This window comes from Cavenderia fasciculata (genome assembly GCF_000203815.1).
Source record: "Cavenderia fasciculata unplaced genomic scaffold Scf_Dfasci-F-a-25c12.r2-5, whole genome shotgun sequence".
In the NCBI taxonomy this organism is placed as follows: domain Eukaryota; phylum Evosea; class Eumycetozoa; order Acytosteliales; family Cavenderiaceae; genus Cavenderia; species Cavenderia fasciculata.
The window spans coordinates 1579874-1601427 of NW_004457729.1; the positions used below are offsets into that span (position 1 = coordinate 1579874).

A 21554-nucleotide genomic window follows, 5' to 3' on the forward strand; every position below is an offset into this window, starting at 1 on the left:
CTATATCATCTGTATTGAATGGAAAAATATGGCACATTACAGACTCTCATTTAGATTGGGCCTATGTTGTAAATATCATTCATTCATTCAATCCGATCAACCATAATTTGGATAACTAACATTGTCATTATTTATATCTTTTCTCTCTCTCTAGAGTGGAGGAAACACAAAGAATATGTGTCATTCAGGTAGTAATAAAAAGAAAGAAACACATGCAAGACAACAAAAAAAGATTATAGACAATAGAAATACAAATGAAAAGTTGGAATGGATCGATATTTTACAAGATGACCATGAATATGACAACCAAGACGACGATGAATACGACTATGCAGTAGATTCAACTGGAGCATCACCAGTTGGAAACTATCGTTGTGATTCACCTTTACTACTTGTCCAAAGTGCTTTTAAAAAGATGGTTGATATTGAATCTGAACCAGGTAATTTAATTAATTTAATTAATCAATCATTTAAACAATAATATATTAATTTAATTTAATTTAGATTTTATTTTATGGAGTGGAGATGATGTACCACATGTATCAACAAATCAATTAAATCAATCATTGGTATTACAATCTATTTTAAATATGACTGATTTAATATCTGAATATTTCCCTGGTATTCCTGTTTATCCTGCTATTGGTAATCATGATTCGTATGTCGTGTTTTAAAAAAAAATAACCCAACAAACAAACAAACAAACAAACAAACAAACAAACAAACAAACAAACAAACAAACAAATCATTAATTAATTATGTTTTTTTTTTTTTTTTAGATTCCCAGAACATCAAATATCAGTTGGACCAAATTGGTTATTTGATGGTGTAGCTGATATGTGGTCAAGATGGTTGACCAATGATTCATTGGATACTATTCGTATTGGTGGGTATTATAGTGAGCCAATTATGCCAGGGTTCCGTATCGTTTCGCTAAACACTGTATTCTACTATGCACAAGACAAGCAATGCTTGAATCTTACCGATCCAGCCAACCAAATATCTTGGCTCAACCAAACACTCTACCAAGCACGTCAAGACAATGAACAAGTATTGATTCTTGGTCACGTGCCACCTGGCCACAATGAAAAGTACAATGTTGCCAACTTTCACAGTCAATTCAACGATCAGTATCTCTATGCCTTTAGCAACTACAGCGATGTCATTGTAGCCCATATCTACGGCCACGAACATTCCGATACCTATAGACTCTACTACAACGAACCACATTCCATCTTTGACCATGGTGCCAACTGGGTACCCAACGGTGTCATGTTCCTTAGTCCATCTATTACTCCTTGGATGGATCCTTGGGTTCCTGCTTGTATTGTATCATAAATATAAAAAATTAAAACAAAACAAAACAACAAAAACAAAATTCATTAACAAACTCTATTATTAATTATTTTAGTACCAAATAATCCATCGATTAGATATTATACTTATAATACTAGTAGCTTTGGTTTAACCGATTATTATCAATATTGGAGTAATTTAACTGCCAATATAGAGACAGAGTCGATTGATTGGATGCTAGAGTATCGTGCAACCGAGTTTTATCATGTTGCTGCACTCGATCCAGTGTCCATGTATGAAGCATTCTTGCTCATGAGCCAAGACAATGATATGCTCAACATGTATCACTTTTTCAACAGTGTCTCTTATCCAACACACCCTTGCGATTCTGTGTGTAGCAGAATCCAACTATGTAGTATTCAACATCTCTTTAATAAGGGCTTTTCTGAATGTCTTTTATCTCCCTAGATAGACAGAATAGATAGAGCATTAATTAATTATACTATCACACAACAATCAATCAATCAATCACCCCCCCAAACTCCCCCAAATACATGTGATTAAAAGTTAAAGTACTTTTAATCATATAATACAACCAACAATAACAATAACAACAATAATAACAATAATAATAACAAACTAAAATATATATTATAAACCTTACTTTTTAAAATAAATCTTGGTGGATTTGTTTTAAATTCCTCTCTTTTATCAAACAAACAAACAAACAAACATATATGTATGTAGTATATCACTTGTCTATATATTGACAGAGAAATAACAATGAAGTATCGTTATTATTATGTTGAAAATTTCGCCGAAAAACTTTCTCTCCTCTCTACTCTAAATAATAACTAGATACCTTTTGTATAGACAATAGGGTCGTCGATAATACAAAAAGGAGAAGAATTTTTTTTTTAAAGTAATTCTTTTCCTGTTCTCTCCTATCGGGAAGAGTAGTACTCAGAAGTTACAAAGTTTTATTAATTATACATTTTAATTGACCAGCAAGAAATAAAGATTATCTCGAGAAGAATTAAAGTTAATTTGTTCTGGGGGTTGTCCATGTCTATGATACATGTTATATGGACGTTGATCAAAAAGGAGAAGAAAATTTTCCTATAAAAAGGCATAGGTCCAAAAAACTTTCAACCAAGGCATCTTGGGTGAGTGGTCTAAGCCGATTGACTAGAAATCAATTCTCTTCGGAGGCGCAGGTTCGAACCCTGCAGATGTCGAAAATCCTTTTTTTTTCCTGCAAGGCTGTCTCCAAACAGACGCTTTTTGATATCCCCGTGTTCTCCTCTTCATTCCCTATCGATTGCACCTGGTTTCATTCATTTCCACTAAATCCTCACCGAGAAAACACCCAAATAGGTAAGAGGGACATCAAAAAGAGTCGTTTTGGAGGCAACCCTGCAAACCCTTTTTTATTGATTTTAAATATGTTTAAACATGTTTATCTTTATATCTCCAGCTAACAATTTTATATTATTTTTTTTAATAATTTCCATTTAATCATTATCCTAGGAAAAACATATAAAAGAAAAAGAAGGTTCTAAAAAAATGTGATCAGTTTAAAAATATTTTTATTTGTTTTTTAAATGAAAGAAGAGATAATATTTAATGTATTTAGAAATAAATACTTATTATTAAAGATACTAAGAAACGATAGAATCAAATTTCAAGGAGTTTATGTAAGAGATGGACAAGATTACTCGGGTGACTATCATGAACAGATGTTTATCAATGAAACTCATGGTTACAGTTCATGCTACAGTATGGCTATTGTAGAGAGGTTGATAGACTCTGGAGTGTCCTATGTTGAATGCTCTTTCAAGTTTGAAGACTTTCATTTCTATAGGTCAATGTCTACCGATCGACTAGATCTCTTTACCAAAGTCATACGATGGGTACCACAAGAATGTTTCGAGAAAAAGATTCTTAACCATCTTTATACAACCATCAAAGATGTTTCAAAACGTCCCCATTCTCCTTACAACACAACAATGAAATTGTCATCATATAAAGATGTATCAAAAGAGAAATTTGAAATGTATTTAAATCATTTCTATAAAGGCAAAGAAAGAGAGACTGTCATGGCAAGTGGCTCAAGATTGTTTGCAATGGTACTAGAAAGATCAAATCTACCAGTACTAAAGTATATCATTCAAGATTTGGGTATTAGTGGTAAAGAGATTATAGAAACAATCAAACAAAAGATCTATTATGACTATATTGATGATGTAGAGTTTATTAGATACATACTCGACGATCAATATCTATGCAAATGGTATCAAAATCCAATATCACCACTTGCAAGAACAGTGGACATAAACTTGATGGAAGAATATTTTGATAGATTTAAACCATCTAGTCTGACACTGTTGTTTGGGATGATCAAGAATTTAATTTCCTATTTTATAAAGGCAAATATTACTCAATCATCAATAGATGTAATTTACTTTTTAATTGGAAAAGTTCAATATTATATTCCATCAAAAGAAATACCTATAGAATTTAATAGTTGGCCTGGACAAGAAGGAATTAAAAAAAATACTCTAGAAAAGGTCAGCGAGTATAGTGAATCTAAAGATTTAAAAGAGATTACAAGGATTGCAGAGATTTTAGAAATGATGAAATACATTTTACCTCCCATCACTGTACCAAACAGTCATCAAAAGTGTCTCATTGAATTTTTGCAAACAAGATTGGTAGAATTGAAAGCATTCAAATTGGTAGATTGGTCATTAGACTCTGAATTTTTTAAATCAACAGATAATATGAAAATGGTCAAAGAAACTTATACAGATCAAGAAATTGTTCAATTGGTTGATATTTTATTCCGAAATACAAAACCCACCAATCAAAGATATTATTTAATAGTATCAATGATTAAAGCTGGATATAATCAAGAATTGGTTTTTCAAATTTTGGTCGATTGGTTGGAAAAGGATAAAGAGCAAGAGACAAAAGAAGAAGGGATGGATAGACTTTTCTTGGAATGTCTAAGATATTGTAACAATTCAAAAATACCTCAACTTTTGTTGACAGGTATTAAAGATTACAATCAACTAGATTTAAACATGCAAGGCTCAGCATTACCATTGTCATTGGAGAATGCAAAATTACTTGTACAAGAGTTGGGTCATTTCCCAATACCATCTGCGTGGTCACTAGAGGATACTTGTCCATTAATTCTCACAAATGACATTGATTGTATAGATTATTATCTTGCACAATTTCCAGATGAAATGTTATTGGAAAAAATTGCAACCATTTATTATTCAATCACAACCAATTTGGAAAGTCCTACATTTTATGAAAAAGGTACAGATTATCTGGTTCAACAGTACAATATTCTAAATGCCCAAGGTACATTTCAACCATCCTATGTTCCAGACCTTTACTATTGCCTATTCAAATACAATTATTTTGGTCGTTTGAATTTTTTGGATCGACATCAATTCTCTTATACTATAAACAACTATGGATACTATTCTATTGCACAAGGAGGATTGGTACAATGGTTTGATTGGTATTGGTCACATAATATTGACTCTATACAAACTCTGTTGGATATTACTCTAGAATATGCACCCATTTATTTTATTGGTTACTTTTTGGATCGCTTTTCTGCAGATCTAAAAACAAATATATTGCAAGATGAATCCAATTTACAAATGGTCCAGGATCATCAAAAGGATTATCACTTGTTGCAAAGAAATACAATCAAATCATTGTTGAAAAATGATCGAGCCTGTGTATTAAAATTCCTTTGTTCCAACTATCCTCTTGTCAAATCATTTTATTATTCTCTTTTAATAGATGAATGTAAATTATCAAATGTTCCTCTTGTTAAATTGGTTCATCTTTTAAATAAAAATTAAATAGAAAGTTAAATCTCAACATGTTGGTTTGATTAAAAGCGTTTTCTTATTGTCTTGTTTTATGAATCGTTGACCAGTAGAGCTCTGTAATTTGTCAGACCAGCCAGAGATTATGTTTGTCAGGGTCACGATAGTTGAAATTGGTGGGACCCAATTTTATAGTTTTGATTCCAGTATTGAATTTTAGGTTTTCTCTTTGAGGATTTGATGGAAGTGAATGAAACCTAGCTCAATCGATGGGAGATGATTAGGAGAACACGAATATTCAGCAAAAAAATTGCAGAAAGGGGGAAAAAAGTGGGAAAACAAAAAAGAGTGCACCAACCGAGAATCGAACTCGGATCGAATCCGTGGCAGGGATCCATTCTACCATTGAACCATTGGTGCTACTGTTGAAGATTTTTCTATTTTCTGAGCCTGCCTCCGTCCGTAGGCGCGCGATTTTTTTATTCAACAAGTCAGAGTTTATTAAAAACAAATAATAATTTTTAACACTGGATGGATATGGAGAACAAATCAGAAGCGAGCGATGTTTATATTGATCGAATCCGTGGCAGGGATCCATTCTACCATTGAACCATTGGTGCTACTGTTGAAGATTTTTCTGGCGGTCTCCATTGTTTCTTCATGTTTTGAGCAAGCAATAAAAAATTTCAAGTATCTCCTAATTCACAAAAATAAAAAAACCCCATGTCGAAAAAAAAAGATTAATAATTTATTGTTATTCAACACGCCATAACCATTGACGACAATTCGGGGCTTTGCAATGGCAAGGGATATCAACATCACTGGTACCTCTTCTTTTAGCACTTTTAGATCCCGAAGCATGAGGAATCTCATAGCCATAATTAAATGTCAACTCTTCACCTTTGGGTATGCATCTTTTACTAAAAAATGCAATCCTTGGTAATCTATAATCTGCTGTATCATGAACCATCTAATAATAAATAATAAAAGAAAGGATATTAGGAAAACAATTCATTAAAGAATATATTAATATTCTTTTTTACATACAAAGTTTTCAAGGTTTGGATTACAAGAATGATTTAAAAATCTAGATTCATTACCATAACAAGTTCCATCAATACTATAAGAGAAAAATATAAAATTAATTAATGTTCTTTTCAATTTTTTTTTTTCTATTCTTTTTTTTCTAATCTTTTCATACCAAAAATATTCTTCACCATCCATAGTTGGAACATCAAGATCAAATAAATAAGAAGCCTTTTTCTTGTCATACTTTTGACCACGAATTTCAGCTTCTGAATTTGAGACAATTTCACCAACATATTCGCAAACAAAGGTATTTGCAGGAATGTCAGATGTTGAACGAACACCCCAACCCTTTTTCTTTGTTTTGAATAGTTCCAAAACATAACGATTGCTGTCTTGAACGACCTTGTTTTTACATCCAGTGCATTTACACAAATCTGTACATTCATAAATGGATTTGTTGTTTATATAATAATCCATCATCAACTGACCATGTTCATCGTAATAGGCACCTGCTTGAGAGTCACTAAGACATTTACATTTTTGTCTATTCTCTGGGCTATGACAATCTCCAATACATTGACAAGGTGCAGAAAAATCTGTAATATTATTATTAATCATTGTATTTACAGATTCATGATGAAAACTTTTATCAATCCATGTAAATCCCTAAATAAAAAAAAAAAAATAGAAAATGAATAAATAAATAAAAAAGAAGATACTTCTTTTTTTTTTCTTTCTTCTTCTTCTTCTTCTTACATCTAAAATTAAACCATTAATATCAAAAGAATTTGTAGCACAAAGAGGAAAAGATAATTTTCCTCTTGCAACATCTTCATCTCTCCAAAGAACAGGTTTTTTTGATTTTGATTTTGATTTTGAATTTTCATTTTGTTCATCGTCATCATCAGAGTCACTGTCACTGTCACTATCACTATCATCACTTCTTTTAAAAGTAATACCATTTAATTTGTTTGTAATGAGTTTTGAAACATGATTTCGAATGGTAAGCAGTTTGGATTTCTTCATGTCACCTGTAAATGCCAAAGTTTCTTGGAGCTCTTCCAGAGAAAATGGCAATGGTTTCTTGTTGTGGAGAATCCAAAATTCATTATATACATTGTCGAATGAACAACCAGTGATAAATGAAAGTGAAAGGAACAAAAAGTAATCCAATTCTTTTGGGTCCTTGATCATGTCATAGTATTTTTTGAATATTCTCTTGTTGGTTACTGTCGCCGGTGTATTTGAAATCAATCGTTCCCTTCGAATCGCTACCCATGAAGAATCGTCATAATCTTTGCGTAACTCTGTAACCAATGACTTTGATTTGACAGAATCTACAACAAATGTAAATTGTGTCACCAAACTGGTTGGTTTCTTCATCGTCTTGTTGATTGGAACTGATTTGATTGTTTCATTGTCCAACATTACCATATTTTCAGTTTGATGTTTTAAATTTGATAATATACTATCAATTCCATCTTTTTGTTCATTTGAAAGAGATGGAGGAGGAGGAGGAAGTGGTGGTTGTGCTTGTGGTGGAAGAGGAGGAGGAGGAGGAATAGGTTGATCATTTGTTGTATTTGTATTGGTAGTAGGGTCAATTGCATTTGGTTGATTTGTTGGTTGATTTGTTGTTTCTGTTGATGATACTTGAGAAGGATCTTGACCCAAACTTTGGAGTAGAGATTTCCTTAGTTGTTCATAGAGTGTTGATAAATGCTCAATATACTCTTTTTGACAAGATGATTCTTGGAATGCCTTTCTCTCCAATTGTGCACATGCTTCTTTGATACTTTCGGGTGATACGCGTGTAGATTCTACAGTTTGAACAAAGTGATTTTCAATCATCTTTAGTGAAATTTCTCTATCATTTTGAGAAATATACACTATATTTGGTTTTTCATCAATATTAATCGGTATTGGATTATTATTGGTATTGGTGGTGGTACTGGTAATTGGTGGTGGTTGATCTTCAAAAGACAAAGCAGGAGAAGAAGATGATGATGGAGCTGAAAAAGAAAGAGGTTTTTCATCTTCGACTGGGATTGGTATTGATTTTTTGATTGTTTTCTTTCTTGCCGTTTTCTTTTCATTTCCAGCTTTTCTTTTCTTTGGATTTTCTTCTACATCTGCTGAAACATCCATATCAATAACATCTTCCTTTTCTTTTTCTTTTTCTTTTTCCTTTTCCTTTTGTTGTTGTACCAAAACTTGTCTTGGTATTAATAATGGAGATGGTCCTAGTGATGTAGTCTTTTCATCTAGAGGTGTTTGTGGCACTACCTTCTTTTCCGGTAGAGATTGTGACACTACCTTTTCCTTTTCCTTTTCCTTTTCATTTTCCTTTTCTTGTGGTAATCGATCCTTTTCCAATTTTCTTTTAGTCTTTAGTTCCAAACCCTTTCTTTTTTCAATGACCATATCGGCATCCATAATTTCTTGTGTCAAACGTTGAATGGCAACCGATTTCTTCTTTTCCAATTCATCAATATTAATCTTTAGTAATTCATCCTCTGATAATACCTTTATACGAGAGAATGTAAATTCACTTGATACTTTAACCAATTCTGGTTTTTGAACTTTTGATGATTGATCTGTTGTTGATTTTTGTATTGTTGGTAAAGATTTGTTATTATTATTATTTTGAAGAGGAGGAGAAGAGGAAGAGGAAGATAAAGATGATTGTGATTGTGATTGTGATTGTTGTTGTTGTTTTTTAGTCAAATCTGTATAGAATTTGGCAACCTTTTTGTTTAATGCTTCTTTGTACATTTTATCTAGTTCATCCATTAAACTATCCATATCTACAGATTGTAAATGTTTTTGTAGACTATCATAACTTGGTGGCTCTGACGATTGTCTAGAGGTAGGAGGTTTCTTTGGTGGAAGACTTAGAAACCTATCCAACTCTTTTTCTCTTTCTTCATTGGTCAAATTGTTGACACGATACGTCTCTCTTTGATACTCTTTTGTAGCATCTTCTAATCTTGATTTGGTCGATGTAGTAGATGTTGTTGATGTAGTAGATGTTGTAGATGTCGTAGATGTTTTATTATTATTATTATTATTATTATTATTATTATTATTATTATTATTATTATTCTTTAAAGAAGATGATGAAGATGAAGAAGAAGATGAGGATGAATGATGACTACCACCACTACTACTACTTCCACTTCTACTACCACTACTACTACTACTAATACTTCTTACTTTTGTTGGTATCACCGAGGTTTCCTTTACTTTTACTTTTGGTATCGTACGAAACCATTGGTTGTAGTTTTGTTTATTCAATGACCTTGAATAGCAACAACATCAAGCAAGCAAGCAACAAAGAGTAGAGTAGAAAGAATATGATATGATATGAACAACAAATTGGTTGTGTTGATGAATGTATGTAATAAAAGTGATTTATATATTTATATAGTTATATAGTACAAAGTAGAATAATAATTATTATAGCTATCTCCCTCGCAAAAGCTGTATTTTACACCACCGACATTCACCTCTCTATTTAGTTTTTGAAAAAATCGAAGTTCCCCTTTCATTCATTCATCATGCTTTCCCTTTGAGAGTGCACTCATTCGTGTATTAGGTCAATCAATCTAAATTGGTTAGTAGATAAAGAATTTAATCATGACAACAATAGTTGAACAAGATATAAAGAAACAACAAGATGAAGAGGAATCATTGACAGAATCAATGAAACAAGTATTAAAGTGGATGGATAGAGACGTCAAGATTGAAACACACGGTGGTCGAAAGTTTAGAGGAAAGCTATCATGCTTTGATCAACAACAGAATGTATTATTATCAAACGCCCATGAACTCATGTTTGGCGAACAACGTTATAAAGAGTTTATAGATCAAAAACATAAAGAAAATGGAACATCTCCTTCACAAATTGAAATAGGTAAGAGATCACATTAGATTAAGATAGGATAGGATAAGATAGATATAGATAATCTAATATCAACAAATGAATGATGATATTCACATATATTTATCTCTCAGAGGAAATGGAATCAATCAAGTTTCAAAAGAGAAAAGAGTTGGGTGTTGTCATCATCCCAATGAAGCATATCGTATCTTGTTTGGTTTCGAAAAAGGCTCCTGTAATTACATCACTATCATTTAACAATAATATTGTTGGAAACCAAAATAATAATAGTAATGATAATAATAATATAGAAGAAAACAAAAATGGAAATAACAATGATGATCAAAATAACAACAATACCACTACTACCACTACGTCAACGATTAACAATAACAACGATACTAAAGATACTAAAGATAAAGAACAGCATTGATTAATTAATATATATATATATATCATCTATCTCTTTTGGGGGAAGAAGAGTGGATAAATTAAATTTATTCCTTCTTATCCATGTATCGATCCATGTGTGGATATTTTAAATATATTAGGTCATCATCACTAACCCCCAAATATATCCACTGTCATCAACCACACAACCACATTAATGGTACCACTCAGTCAGTCAGTCAAATCAATCGGATCAATCACCACATCTACATACATGATCATCATTTTTCGTGCAATTTGATTCATTTCGTGGTTGAGGTGGTTGGAATGATTAATACTCCTTAACCTACCTACTTTTTTTTTTACTAATAATAACAATAATAATAATAATGACATATATATTTATATGTTTATCTACTGTTATTGCCAATACTGTCATTCCACCTTTTGTAGTGGTGACAATGTTGATTCAAAGAGAGTGGTAGAGATAAATTTGGGTTTAGTTTCATTCATTTAAAATTTAAAATCAACGACTTCTTTCTTTCTTTCTTTTGACAATCTACCTCTCCTGTTTGTTAATGATGATCGTGTCTATCCCAATTATTGTGATTTCGATTTAGAAATTAATTAATTCCCAATCATCATCACATATATCTATCTAAAATCTCTAATCTAAAAAAAAACAATGTCAACCGTAGATGAAAAAGGTGTAAACCATACATCATCTTCATCAACATCACACATCCAAACTACATTTCATCACCCAAGTGAACTTTATCCACAACAATTTTTTAATATCTATGTATCATTATTTCCAATTTATATTGTAATGTTTTTCTATATAATCTATAGAATAGTTAGTATTGTCATTCAAGAGAAAAGGTTTCTAACTTTGAAATTATTATCAAATTATTTCCTTACTCTTAGTATTTATTGTAAGTCAAATCAAAATCTCAAATATCAAATATCAATATTTATTTGTTTATTTTTAAATATTTTAGTTAAATATAGATCACTGGTAGGACAATGGTTTGTATTGGAATTAAATTCAAGTGCAAATGCAGCGTTATTTGTAGCTGATCCAAATAGAAGAGCAACTATTTCTTTTGAAAATTCAACCAGTCATATTAGTTTGGTGTTAATGTTGGCATCCTATACTACATTGTTGGTATTCTGGATTGGGTTGTATCACAATGTTTTCAAAACCAGAAGAAGTATCTTTGTTGGCGTCTCCAAACAAATATTCATTGTTCATACCTGTGTATTTATGTGTATCGGAATCACTACTGGAGTCCTATCCTATCTACGTGATCTTTCACCTACAATTTACGATTTTGGTCATACTATGTTTTATATATTCCTCATTGTTTTATATGGTACTTCTTTTTTAATTGCCGTTGGATTTATAATCTATGGTGTCTTGATTTGGAAAACTACAAGATCAATTACTAAAAAAAATTGTCGTGCTTCTCCAAATAATAGAGTAATTATAAAAACAAAAGAAAAAGAAAAGGAGAAATTAGATTAAGATTTATTAACTTGTACTTTTTTTATTCTAGATATTAATATTATCATTATTAATGGCAACAATAATATTGGGATTCTTTTCAATATTTGTAACTACATCACTTGATTTAAATGATGATTTATTCGGGCCTTATGGAGACTATACAATATCATTGCTAGATTATTACTTTTTCATATTGATTTGTGTTGGTATTATGGTTCTGTTACTTAGGAAACCAGTTACCGCCATGTCTGTATCAAATGAACCAAAATCACCAAATGGAGCAGTGCCGCATGATGGTATTAACCCAACTTGTACTACTGTTGGTTCAACATCAATGGAAGAATATAATTATGGTGGTATACAATTAAAACAATTAAATCCAATCGTTCAATTTGATCAAAATCAATCAATAATGGATAATCAAAATATGAATCAGCAAATTCAAGAAATTCAACAATATAAACAACAACAAGAACAACAACAAGATCAACAAGAACAAAATACTAATCCAATTGATGAAGATATACCTCCAATGATATCATTTGATCAAACAAAAAATAATAATGGTAGTTGTTTAATTGATATTAATAATAATAATAATGAAGATGAAACAATTGAAATACCATTATAAACAAAATAATAAAAATGATTTGTATATATATTTATTTAATAATAATATTTATATTCTTTATTTATTATTTTTATTAATTTAATATTCTTCTTGAAGATCATAAAAGAAAATTGATTTATTATTTCTAAAACAATCAACCAATTTGTTATTTGATTGTTTAGAAAATTGATTACTACCAATTTGAATGTGAATGAGTGATTTGTTTGATTGAATGGATTGGATGAGTGGTTGGACAACATCGTCGTCGAGTTTGTTGGAGGAGATGTTGAGTTTGGTGAGAGTGTCATTCTTTTGGAGAAGGGTTACCAAAGTGTCGCTGGCCAATTGGGTTGGGGTGATGGCATTGTTGGAGACATCGATGGTTTGGATGGATGAGGGTAGTGACTTGAGAATGGACATTGATCCAGTGGTTGATAGTTGATTGTTGGATAGGAGGAGTTCACAAATATTACAACGTGAAATGTTGGAGGCAATAGACTCACCTCCTTCGACACCAACAAGATTGTTGGATAGATCGATACGGATTAGACTACGATTGTTGGATGCTGCAAGACGTTCGAATAGGGCAGATGCACTGTCTGCTGTGATAGAGTTGTTGGCAAGTCCGAGATCAGTCAATGACGAGTTGCTGGCCAACATGTCACCGAGAGCAACCAATGTCTCTTTGGAAAAGGTGTTGTTGTTGAGGACAAGCGTGTTGAGTGCGCGGTTGGCCGATAGTGCTTTGGCAAACGCGACACCACCTTGATCGGCAAGTTTGCAGTTGGTCAAGTCCAAGAAACGGATGCTCGAGCTTTGAGCAATCGCGTTGGACAGCGCAATGTGGCCGTCGGCGCCCGACTCGACACGCGACAGGTCCAAGTGTGTGATGGAGCGGTTCACCTTGAGTGCATCGGACAGCGCGACTATACCCTCGTCGCCAAACTTGTTAAAGGCAAGATCGAGGTATGTGACGGAGGGGTTCACCTTGATAGCCTCGGCAATCGCCTTGATTGCCTTGACTCCGAGCTTGTTCCAGTTCAAACACACGCTCTTGATGAGCTTGTTGTTCTTGATCGTGTCGGCCATGGCCAACCCACCGTCTTCACCCAAATCATTCTTGTTGAAATCGAGCTGTGTCAGTGTCTTGGAGCCGCGCAACATGCGTGCCAATGCCATGGCAGACTTGGCGCCAATCTCATTGTCGTTGAGTCCCAACACGACAAAGCCAATGTTTTGGCGGAGAATGTCGGCCAGCGGCAACGCGGTTTCATCGCGCAGCTGATTGGCGTGCAAAACAAGGTACTTGATCGACTTGTTAATCTTGAGTGCGTCGACCACTGGCAATGCGCCACGCATGCCCAGTTGATTACCGCTAAGGTCGAGATGCACGAGTGTGTTGTTACGCTTGAGCAACTCACCCACTGCATTGCCACCATTTGCACCCAACATGTTGAGACCGAGATCCAAGTGTGTCAGGGTCGTGTTTTTCTGCAAAGCATTGCAAATGGTAGTACCACCCTTTTGCATGAGACGGTTGTTGTAAAAAGAGATACTTGTGATATTGGTATTACTCTTTAGTGCGTCGGCCAATCGATCAATCACATTGTTGGTCGATGGGTTGTTACGCAGGTCGACCGATGTCACGGTCATCAACGCAGAGATGTAATCGACCGACTTTCCAATACGCATAATCAACTTTCTAAACAACACACGGTCTCCTCCTGCACTATGTGCAATGATACGACGTTCATTGTATTGTACGAGGGGGTCAGGTGGTTGATTGGTCGACAATGACAACTCGCTCCATGCAGCAGGTATCACCTTGTCAGTCCATAAATGACAGACCAACGAATGATTCACCAACCAATAACTAGCAGTATTCATACGATTCACATAGCCAAATAATAATATCAATGTTTCCAATGGTAATTCATTAATATTCCTAATTTCTTTATATTCTGGTAATTTTATCTTCATCCCTTAAACTTTTTAAAACTACAATACTATATAATACAAAATAAATAAATAAAACTAAACTAAAATAATAATAAATAATAATGAAGTTGTAAAAGTGAGACTCTGAGCTGAGGTCGGTCACTAGCACTACAACAAAAATCTTTCAAACAGGCTTGATTTTATTTGAAAAAAAAAGAGCTCTCCGAAAATGGGTATTTCGCTTCAAACAAAATACAGTAAATCACTAGTAGTTATTTTAAAGGTGTGCCACTCATTTAAATATATATAAATACAAATGTGTATTTTCTTCTTTTCCAATGAAAGAAATAAAGTATCATGTATCAATCACATGATAAGTGTTTAAACCAAAAATGTGTGTACAAGATCTTGTCCTCTACTTTTAAAAAATAGAAACTTTAAAGAAGCCAATTCAGAGTGACGGAAAAGGATAAATATCTCGGAGGGTAAAAAATCTGATCAACAGCGAGGTGAATCCCAACTTTAACCAACCTGAACCTAAGCTAACTGATCTTTAAAGCGATCACTTTTATTACTTACTTTTAACAAAAAACATTACTATTATTTGTATCAATACATAAATTAATCATCAAAAAACAACACAATGGGTTTCGAAAACAATGGAAGAGGCAATCGTAAGGGTGGATTAACTGGAGGCGGTTCCCCAACAGGCACTCCACCTACTTCAAATCCAACAGGAAGAGGAAACTTTTTTGATCCATCTACTGGAGGTTCATCTACAGGAGGTATGAATGAATGAATGAATGAATGAATATATATATATGAATGATTCAATGTTTTGACAAATCACCAATCATTTACAATATTATTATTATTTTCTTTCTTTTCTTGAAGGTCCATTCCAAGCATAATCAGGAACATTTGTTAGTTGGTTGACCTTACTTTCCACCACATCTATATCCTCCATCCACATCATTTATTCATTCAAAATAAAGAGAAGAGAGCGAGGGGATATCATCACTCAGCTGCCAAGCTTGAAGTTTCTCTGTTTGTTGTTTGTCTCCTCCTGAATTCATATCCTTTCGTTGATTCTTCGCTCATTTTGGCGTGGTTTGGAGGAATTGCAAAGATATCTTTGATATTTTTCGAATCGATTTTAATTTTATCGCAAACAAAAGAGTTGCAAATCCGTATGCACATTGTTATAAAAGTAAGCTGTGGAGTGAGCAGATCATTGTAAAATTATAATTGTATTAATAAATAGTAATAATAATAGTAAAAGAAGAATAAGAAATGGGAGAGAAAATTCGTAATCTACCACCATCCAAGAACAATGGCAAGCCATCGATAACATCTGGACCAAAACCAATGACTTCTACCTCTACCAAAACTGATAGTAGCAGCAGTCGTCAATCATTCTTTGATCCTTAATTAAAAATGTAACATCTCTTCAAATCTTTTTATACTTGGTTTTGAAAAGTTGATCAATTGATATTAACCAATTCTTAATTCACAATTCAATCATTGTTTTTAGGAATGTAATGTACTTTGTTTACAATCATATCATATGATAATATGATCAATAATCAATCTGACATTAACCATCAGACAGAAAAAGATATATATTATTTCATCACCATCTAACACACAAAATAAATAAAAAGAAAAAAGAAAAAAGAAAAAAGAAAAAGTAATATTATTTATATTTATATTATATATAATATTGTTTTGATTTTTAATTACCTCCAATATCTCTAATAGAGTTTATAGATTTTAAAAATGAATTTAAAATATTCTTTTCCATTAATCTTAGTTTAATGGCATTGATTGTGTTGAAAGTGACGGAAGAATGATTTGTGTTTGTCTTGTCTTTTTCAATTTCCTTTAGAATTTGATTATCTTGATCTATTGTTGTTTGATATGCATCTAAATGTCTTGATATTAGATTTGATAATAATCTAAGAGCTGCCTTTTCATTTCTTGGGTTTAACATTGAGTGTCTTTGAGTTGACATGAAATGTGCAGATGCTTGATCCGATTCTTTTTTGTTGATACTTTTGATCCTGGCAAATAGAAATAATTCTTTGGCCAACTTGTTCTTGGTGATTGTGAATTCTTCACTTTCAATTCCATTTGATTGCATCAAATGTCTTTTGAGATCATAGAGTGGTTCAGAGGGAGGGATGGGTGCAACGGTGACAATGGTCGAGTCTGCACTAGACCCATCCTCATGGATGAACCCGTAATCCATTAGCATTTGACCACTACCAAGTGTTTTATAGACACCATATGGTGTGAATATTTGTTCACCGGCCTCTATATCTTGTGAAGCAGTGTATACAAGTGAAGGTGACGATGCAGATATCTTTGGATGTACTTTGGAACGTGAAATGACAGTATCTGCATTAAACATATCTGCCAACGGTACCATACCACCATCCTCTTCACTCAAACTAAATGCTCTACTCCATACACATCCAAGAGCCCATTTAAATTGATCCAATGTATATCTATCATCTTTAAATTCTTTCATTGCATCTAGTTGAGATTTTGTCTTTGTCTTGGTAGAGTCATCCTCTCCTCCTTCATATCCAAATCTTAAACGTGAAATAGTTGTATCATAATGACGATGTACACCATTTAATCTCATTTCAGTGAATCTATGAACAGGAGATGCTTGTAATTGAGTCATCTCTTCTCTCGTGAAATAGACAGTGGTTGTGAATTGTTTTGGTAGTATCGATACATATTCATACCAATAACTATCCTCGTGTAAAATAGAGTAAATGATTGCAATTGCTTGCTGATCAGTTCTAGATATCTTCATTTCATCCATCCAATCAATAATAAACCTAGGTAGATTCTTGATCATAGACTTTGGTGTCATCATTATTCCTTTTGGTATTTCAACTAATATTTCATCTTTCTAAAAGAAAATAAATAATAGTTAGAATGTACATTATATTATCTATCACATATAAGATATCTTATATATATATATCTACCTTTATATTTGTATTTGCAACCATTGAACGACCAAATGGTGGTCCCAAATCAACAATATCTATTGATGGGTTAAGATATGTGTTTTTGTTAGATAACCATTGTTGAAATGATTTTAAATCTTCTGGTGTTGTACTAATACTTGTAGAGGTTTGAACACCTATTAAAAATATAATAATACAATATATAAATAATAATAATAAATAATTGTTGTTGTTATTGTACATGTGCAAATGCTAGAGAGGAGGAGTAAGTAATACTAAAAATATCAAATGAAATGAAGATGCATAAGCCTAATCTGTCTTTCTTGTTTTTTTTTTTTTTTTAATTAAAAAGAGAATAATCTCATTCATTTATTTAATGTTGATTGATTTAATATTGAACACCAAGAATTCTCAAGGTTGGAGTAGTATGACCCTTGATAATGTAACCAAAAGAGTGTGAACCAAAACATGGGATAGAGGTGACATAGGTTGGAAGAGTAAAGACATCATGGAAAGAGTCGAATTGGATGGACCAGAGCTCACCTCCATTGACAGTTGGATTATTGTTTCTGAATTGCAATGTACAATCGTCACTACCGATCCAGAAGTTCTTGATGGCAACATTACCATAGTTGATGACATAGACGACAAACTTGGAGTACTCGACAGATGCTTCAACCCAGGTCTCAGTCTTGTTGTGAACAATTAAAATATTAGCACATTCATCATCCAATACGCAATATGGTCTTTGGAGTTCATGTGAATATTTGCAAACTAAATGAATTGAAAAGATGGATTATATATGGTTAATATATTATATTATATTATTTTGATTGATTATTTTTTGATTTGATTACCTTGACCAGAACCACAAACAGTACCAGCACAACTATATCTGTGGGCCAAAGAAGTGGATACCATCAAACTGGCAACTACCATTAATAAAATGAATTTCATCATTATTGTTTAAATTGTTAATAATATTATTAATATTTAGAGTTTTTTAATAGAGAAAGATAAGATTGTTGAATTGAATGATTTAAAATACAACCAAATGAAATGTATTTATAGTTTGTTGTTTGTGTATAAAAAGGTGATGTTGACATTTATACAATAAAGGTAGTGTCTGTACCTATTACAATTACTAATTATTCATCAAACCTTTACCCAAAATGTGTAAATATTTAAAATTGATGTCATTCCACACTACCCATATAAAGAGAGAGAGAGATAGCTAAAACCATTTAAACACTCTGTACTATAATAGTATAGTGTACTATAATAATAATAATAATAATAGTCACTATACTATGTTTGTCATCTATTCATTTTTGGTTATATGTATAACTAAAATAAGTGCTCGTTCCTACTATAGGTATGATGATGTTGATGATGTTGTTTAGATCCATTTTCTTTAAATATATGATTCATATCATATTCTCTCCTTTCTTTTCATTTCCATTGTTAATCAAACATGGTACCAATGAATGAATGAATGAATGAGACAATGGTGCTGCTTGATAAGATAATTTACTTGTTTACTCGCTCACTCGCTCACTAACAATTATGAATCATTTCATTATTAGATATTTTTTAATCTTTTAGATGTGATATTTCGAATGTGTTATATATATTGATTTCTATAGTATACTATATTATTATACTATAGTATTGTATTGCTATGCAATGAACCTGTGTTTGTTGAACACCCAGTGCATTTTGAGAAAACTCCAAAGTTGCATTATTTTTTATTTCCATTTTTCTTTGCGATTTTTTTCAGATCGATTTGCGCTGTGGTCACGCTATTTTCTTCACTTCAACTTTTTGTTTGCTTATCGTCTCTATATATTTGTTAATTTTTAGAAGATTAATTAATAATATCATAGATATATTTATATATTTACAGTCTCACATCTTCTCTATCTCTATCTCTTTTAATCTATACTTCTTTTTTTAATCTAACAACAATGTCAACTCAAACATCAAAAGCCGCAATTATCAAAAAGTACTTAAAAGCCAAGAAGACAAAGACAGCCAAGGGAGCTGTAGCATACACCACCACAGGAGATGCACGTGTAGACTTGTTCTATCACACTGCTCGTGGTATTAATAGAGAGCAATTACGTGAGATGTTGACAGCCTCGTGGGCCAAGTCACCCCTCGACACACTCAAGATCATCTTTTACAACCGTGATTGTCGTGGTGGCAAGGGAGAGAGAGAGATCTTCCACCACTCGATCGTCTGGTTGCACGAACAATCACCAGAGTCTGTTGCCAAGAACTTTAAGCTCATTCCACACTTTGGCTCGTGGAAGGACGTCACCAGCTTGATTGGCACAGGTCTCGAGCCAAAGGCCCTCGAGGTCATGGCCGCCCAACTCCAAGAGGACGCCAAGAACATGGCCGACGGAAAGACCGTCTCGTTGTGCGCCAAGTGGGCCCCATCCGAGCACAAGGCCAACGACACTGCCAGCAAGGCCGCCAAGAAGTTGGCTGTCCTCTTGGCCGTGAACCGCACCAACGCCAAGAAGGAGTACCGTAAGCAATACCTCAGCCCATTGCGCAAGCACCTCGCCATTGTCGAGCGCAACATGTCCCAGAACGAGTGGGACAAGATCGAGTACTCCAAGGTACCCTCGCGCGCCATGAAGTTGTCTCGCAAGGCCTTTGAACGTCACGACGAAGCCGGATTCAAAAAGTACCAAGAGAGCCTCGTAAAGGGCGAGACCAAGGTCAACGCCAAGCAACTCTTCCCACACGAGATTGTGCAAGAGTTTATCTCGCGTCAAGAGGACGACGTCATCCTCGAAGAGCAATGGAAGGTGTTGGAGGCCGAGACGGCCAAGTTGGGCAGCCTCGCAGACTGCATCGTACTCTCTGACGTGTCGGGCTCCATGTCGGGTACACCCATGCAAGTGTCTGTCGCCCTCGGTCTGCTCATCTCGCGTCTCACCGCCGCCCCATTCAAAGACATTGTCATCACCTTCCACGAGACCCCATCCTTCCACCACGTCCAAGGTAACTCGCTCAAGGAGCGTGTCGCTGACCTCCTCGCCTCTCCATGGGGTGGATCGACCAACTTTAACGCCGTATTCAAAATGATCCTCGAGACTGCCCAAAAGAACAACCTTCCAGCCGAGGCCATGCCAAAGAAGCTCTTTGTCATTTCGGATATGCAGTTTGACGCCGCCGACAACAAGTTCAAGTCAAACCACCAAAACATGATCGATCAATACAAAAAGGCTGGTTACCCCGTCCCACAAATGATCTACTGGAACGTCAATGGCGCCTACACCACCACCCCCGTCGGCAGTGCCTCCACCCCAGGTGTCGGTCTCGTCTCTGGTTTCTCCCCTTCCATCTTAAAGGCTATCATCCAAAATGGTAACACTGACAGTCTCAGTCCACTCGCTCTCTTACAACCTGTCCTTGATGATGCAAGATATGCTGATCTCCTTGTTTAAAAAAAAAAAAACCAAACAAAAATAATATAATAGATTCAACTTTTTAGAAAAAGAAAAACAAAAAAGTATTCCCCCTTGTTACAATAATATATATATACATTCAATCAAATAAATAGTTTATTTTGTATTTTTACTTAAAAAAAAAAATATCTAGATTTTAGAAAAAAAAAATTTAATTGTTTTGGAAAAGTTGATGGGAGTGACCCGACAATGCTTTGTATGATGTGTCATCACCATCATTATAATTATAATTTCAACCGATAATACAAATAAAATGTCATTCATAGATAAGGTTTCACATCCTAGATGTATGTAATCGTTAAAATAGTTGTCCAAGACAGAAAGGTTTTATTTATTCAATTATGTATATTTTTTTAGCTGCTGGTGGAAAGCCCAAGCCACTCGCAAAACCAACAGGTTTTATTCCAACTCCAAGAACTCTTTCACCAAACAGTACTCCCCAAGGTGAATCATTCTAAATTGACAAAACCAATTAAATAAATGAATCATGATCATTGAACAACTTGGTCTTTAATTCTACAAATATTTATTTGATTTGTACACCTCTTTGAATTTAATTACAACCAGAG

The 21554-nt window shown here is 33.6% G+C and overlaps 12 protein-coding genes and 2 non-coding genes across 14 annotated transcripts; 9 read left to right on the forward strand and 5 right to left on the reverse strand.

Annotated features, from left to right (window-relative positions):
- Nucleotides 1–175: 175 nt before the first annotated feature.
- On the forward strand, nucleotides 176–5186 carry sgmC (metallophosphoesterase domain-containing protein; the record flags this gene model as incomplete). The annotated part of the gene is made up of 5 exons (XM_004358866.1): nucleotides 176–440; nucleotides 505–658; nucleotides 780–1324; nucleotides 1412–1589; nucleotides 2933–5186. 5 exons carry the CDS (start codon nucleotides 176–178, stop codon nucleotides 5184–5186), a joined length of 3396 nt encoding a protein of 1131 aa, XP_004358923.1.
- Nucleotides 2453–2534, forward strand: DFA_00947. The gene has a single exon. It is a non-coding gene; the product is annotated as a tRNA-Ser (tRNA).
- A 316-nt stretch (nucleotides 5187–5502) lies between the features above and the next one.
- DFA_00948 lies at nucleotides 5503–5573 on the reverse strand. Its single transcript has one exon. It is a non-coding gene; the product is annotated as a tRNA-Gly (tRNA).
- Nucleotides 5574–5907: 334 nt separating this feature from the next.
- On the reverse strand, nucleotides 5908–9769 carry suvA (SET domain-containing protein; the record flags this gene model as incomplete). The annotated part of the gene is made up of 5 exons (XM_004358867.1): nucleotides 5908–6123; nucleotides 6201–6273; nucleotides 6355–6848; nucleotides 6939–9483; nucleotides 9747–9769. 5 exons carry the CDS (start codon nucleotides 9767–9769, stop codon nucleotides 5908–5910), a joined length of 3351 nt encoding a protein of 1116 aa, XP_004358924.1.
- Nucleotides 9770–9821: 52 nt separating this feature from the next.
- Nucleotides 9822–10115, forward strand: DFA_00950 (uncharacterized protein; the record flags this gene model as incomplete). Its single annotated transcript, XM_004358868.1, has 1 exon — nucleotides 9822–10115. The coding sequence occupies one exon, from the start codon at nucleotides 9822–9824 to the stop codon at nucleotides 10113–10115; it is 294 nt and encodes a 97-aa protein (XP_004358925.1).
- Nucleotides 10116–10168: 53 nt separating this feature from the next.
- DFA_00951 (uncharacterized protein) lies at nucleotides 10169–10498 on the forward strand (the record flags this gene model as incomplete). The annotated part of the gene is made up of 1 exon (XM_004358869.1): nucleotides 10169–10498. One exon carries the CDS (start codon nucleotides 10169–10171, stop codon nucleotides 10496–10498), a length of 330 nt encoding a protein of 109 aa, XP_004358926.1.
- Nucleotides 10499–11140: 642 nt separating this feature from the next.
- Nucleotides 11141–12596, forward strand: DFA_00952 (uncharacterized protein; the record flags this gene model as incomplete). Its single annotated transcript, XM_004358870.1, has 3 exons — nucleotides 11141–11390; nucleotides 11457–11938; nucleotides 12015–12596. The coding sequence occupies 3 exons, from the start codon at nucleotides 11141–11143 to the stop codon at nucleotides 12594–12596; spliced, it is 1314 nt and encodes a 437-aa protein (XP_004358927.1).
- A 78-nt stretch (nucleotides 12597–12674) lies between these two features.
- DFA_00953 (uncharacterized protein) lies at nucleotides 12675–14555 on the reverse strand (the record flags this gene model as incomplete). The annotated part of the gene is made up of 2 exons (XM_004358871.1): nucleotides 12675–13339; nucleotides 13997–14555. 2 exons carry the CDS (start codon nucleotides 14553–14555, stop codon nucleotides 12675–12677), a joined length of 1224 nt encoding a protein of 407 aa, XP_004358928.1.
- Nucleotides 14556–15156: 601 nt separating this feature from the next.
- Nucleotides 15157–15424, forward strand: DFA_00954 (uncharacterized protein; the record flags this gene model as incomplete). The annotated part of the gene is made up of 2 exons (XM_004358872.1): nucleotides 15157–15298; nucleotides 15408–15424. 2 exons carry the CDS (start codon nucleotides 15157–15159, stop codon nucleotides 15422–15424), a joined length of 159 nt encoding a protein of 52 aa, XP_004358929.1.
- Nucleotides 15425–15530: 106 nt separating this feature from the next.
- Nucleotides 15531–15713, reverse strand: DFA_00955 (uncharacterized protein; the record flags this gene model as incomplete). The annotated part of the gene is made up of 1 exon (XM_004358873.1): nucleotides 15531–15713. The coding sequence occupies one exon, from the start codon at nucleotides 15711–15713 to the stop codon at nucleotides 15531–15533; it is 183 nt and encodes a 60-aa protein (XP_004358930.1).
- Nucleotides 15714–15806: 93 nt separating this feature from the next.
- Nucleotides 15807–15944, forward strand: DFA_00956 (uncharacterized protein; the record flags this gene model as incomplete). The annotated part of the gene is made up of 1 exon (XM_004358874.1): nucleotides 15807–15944. One exon carries the CDS (start codon nucleotides 15807–15809, stop codon nucleotides 15942–15944), a length of 138 nt encoding a protein of 45 aa, XP_004358931.1.
- Nucleotides 15945–16248: 304 nt separating this feature from the next.
- On the reverse strand, nucleotides 16249–19258 carry DFA_00957 (uncharacterized protein; the record flags this gene model as incomplete). Its single annotated transcript, XM_004358875.1, has 6 exons — nucleotides 16249–17439; nucleotides 17519–17676; nucleotides 17903–18274; nucleotides 18358–18432; nucleotides 18871–18912; nucleotides 19165–19258. 6 exons carry the CDS (start codon nucleotides 19256–19258, stop codon nucleotides 16249–16251), a joined length of 1932 nt encoding a protein of 643 aa, XP_004358932.1.
- A 209-nt stretch (nucleotides 19259–19467) lies between these two features.
- DFA_00958 (uncharacterized protein) lies at nucleotides 19468–20964 on the forward strand (the record flags this gene model as incomplete). The annotated part of the gene is made up of 1 exon (XM_004358876.1): nucleotides 19468–20964. One exon carries the CDS (start codon nucleotides 19468–19470, stop codon nucleotides 20962–20964), a length of 1497 nt encoding a protein of 498 aa, XP_004358933.1.
- A 274-nt stretch (nucleotides 20965–21238) lies between these two features.
- Nucleotides 21239–21443, forward strand: DFA_00959 (uncharacterized protein; the record flags this gene model as incomplete). The annotated part of the gene is made up of 2 exons (XM_004358877.1): nucleotides 21239–21272; nucleotides 21343–21443. 2 exons carry the CDS (start codon nucleotides 21239–21241, stop codon nucleotides 21441–21443), a joined length of 135 nt encoding a protein of 44 aa, XP_004358934.1.
- Between the last annotated feature and the right edge of the window lie 111 nt (nucleotides 21444–21554).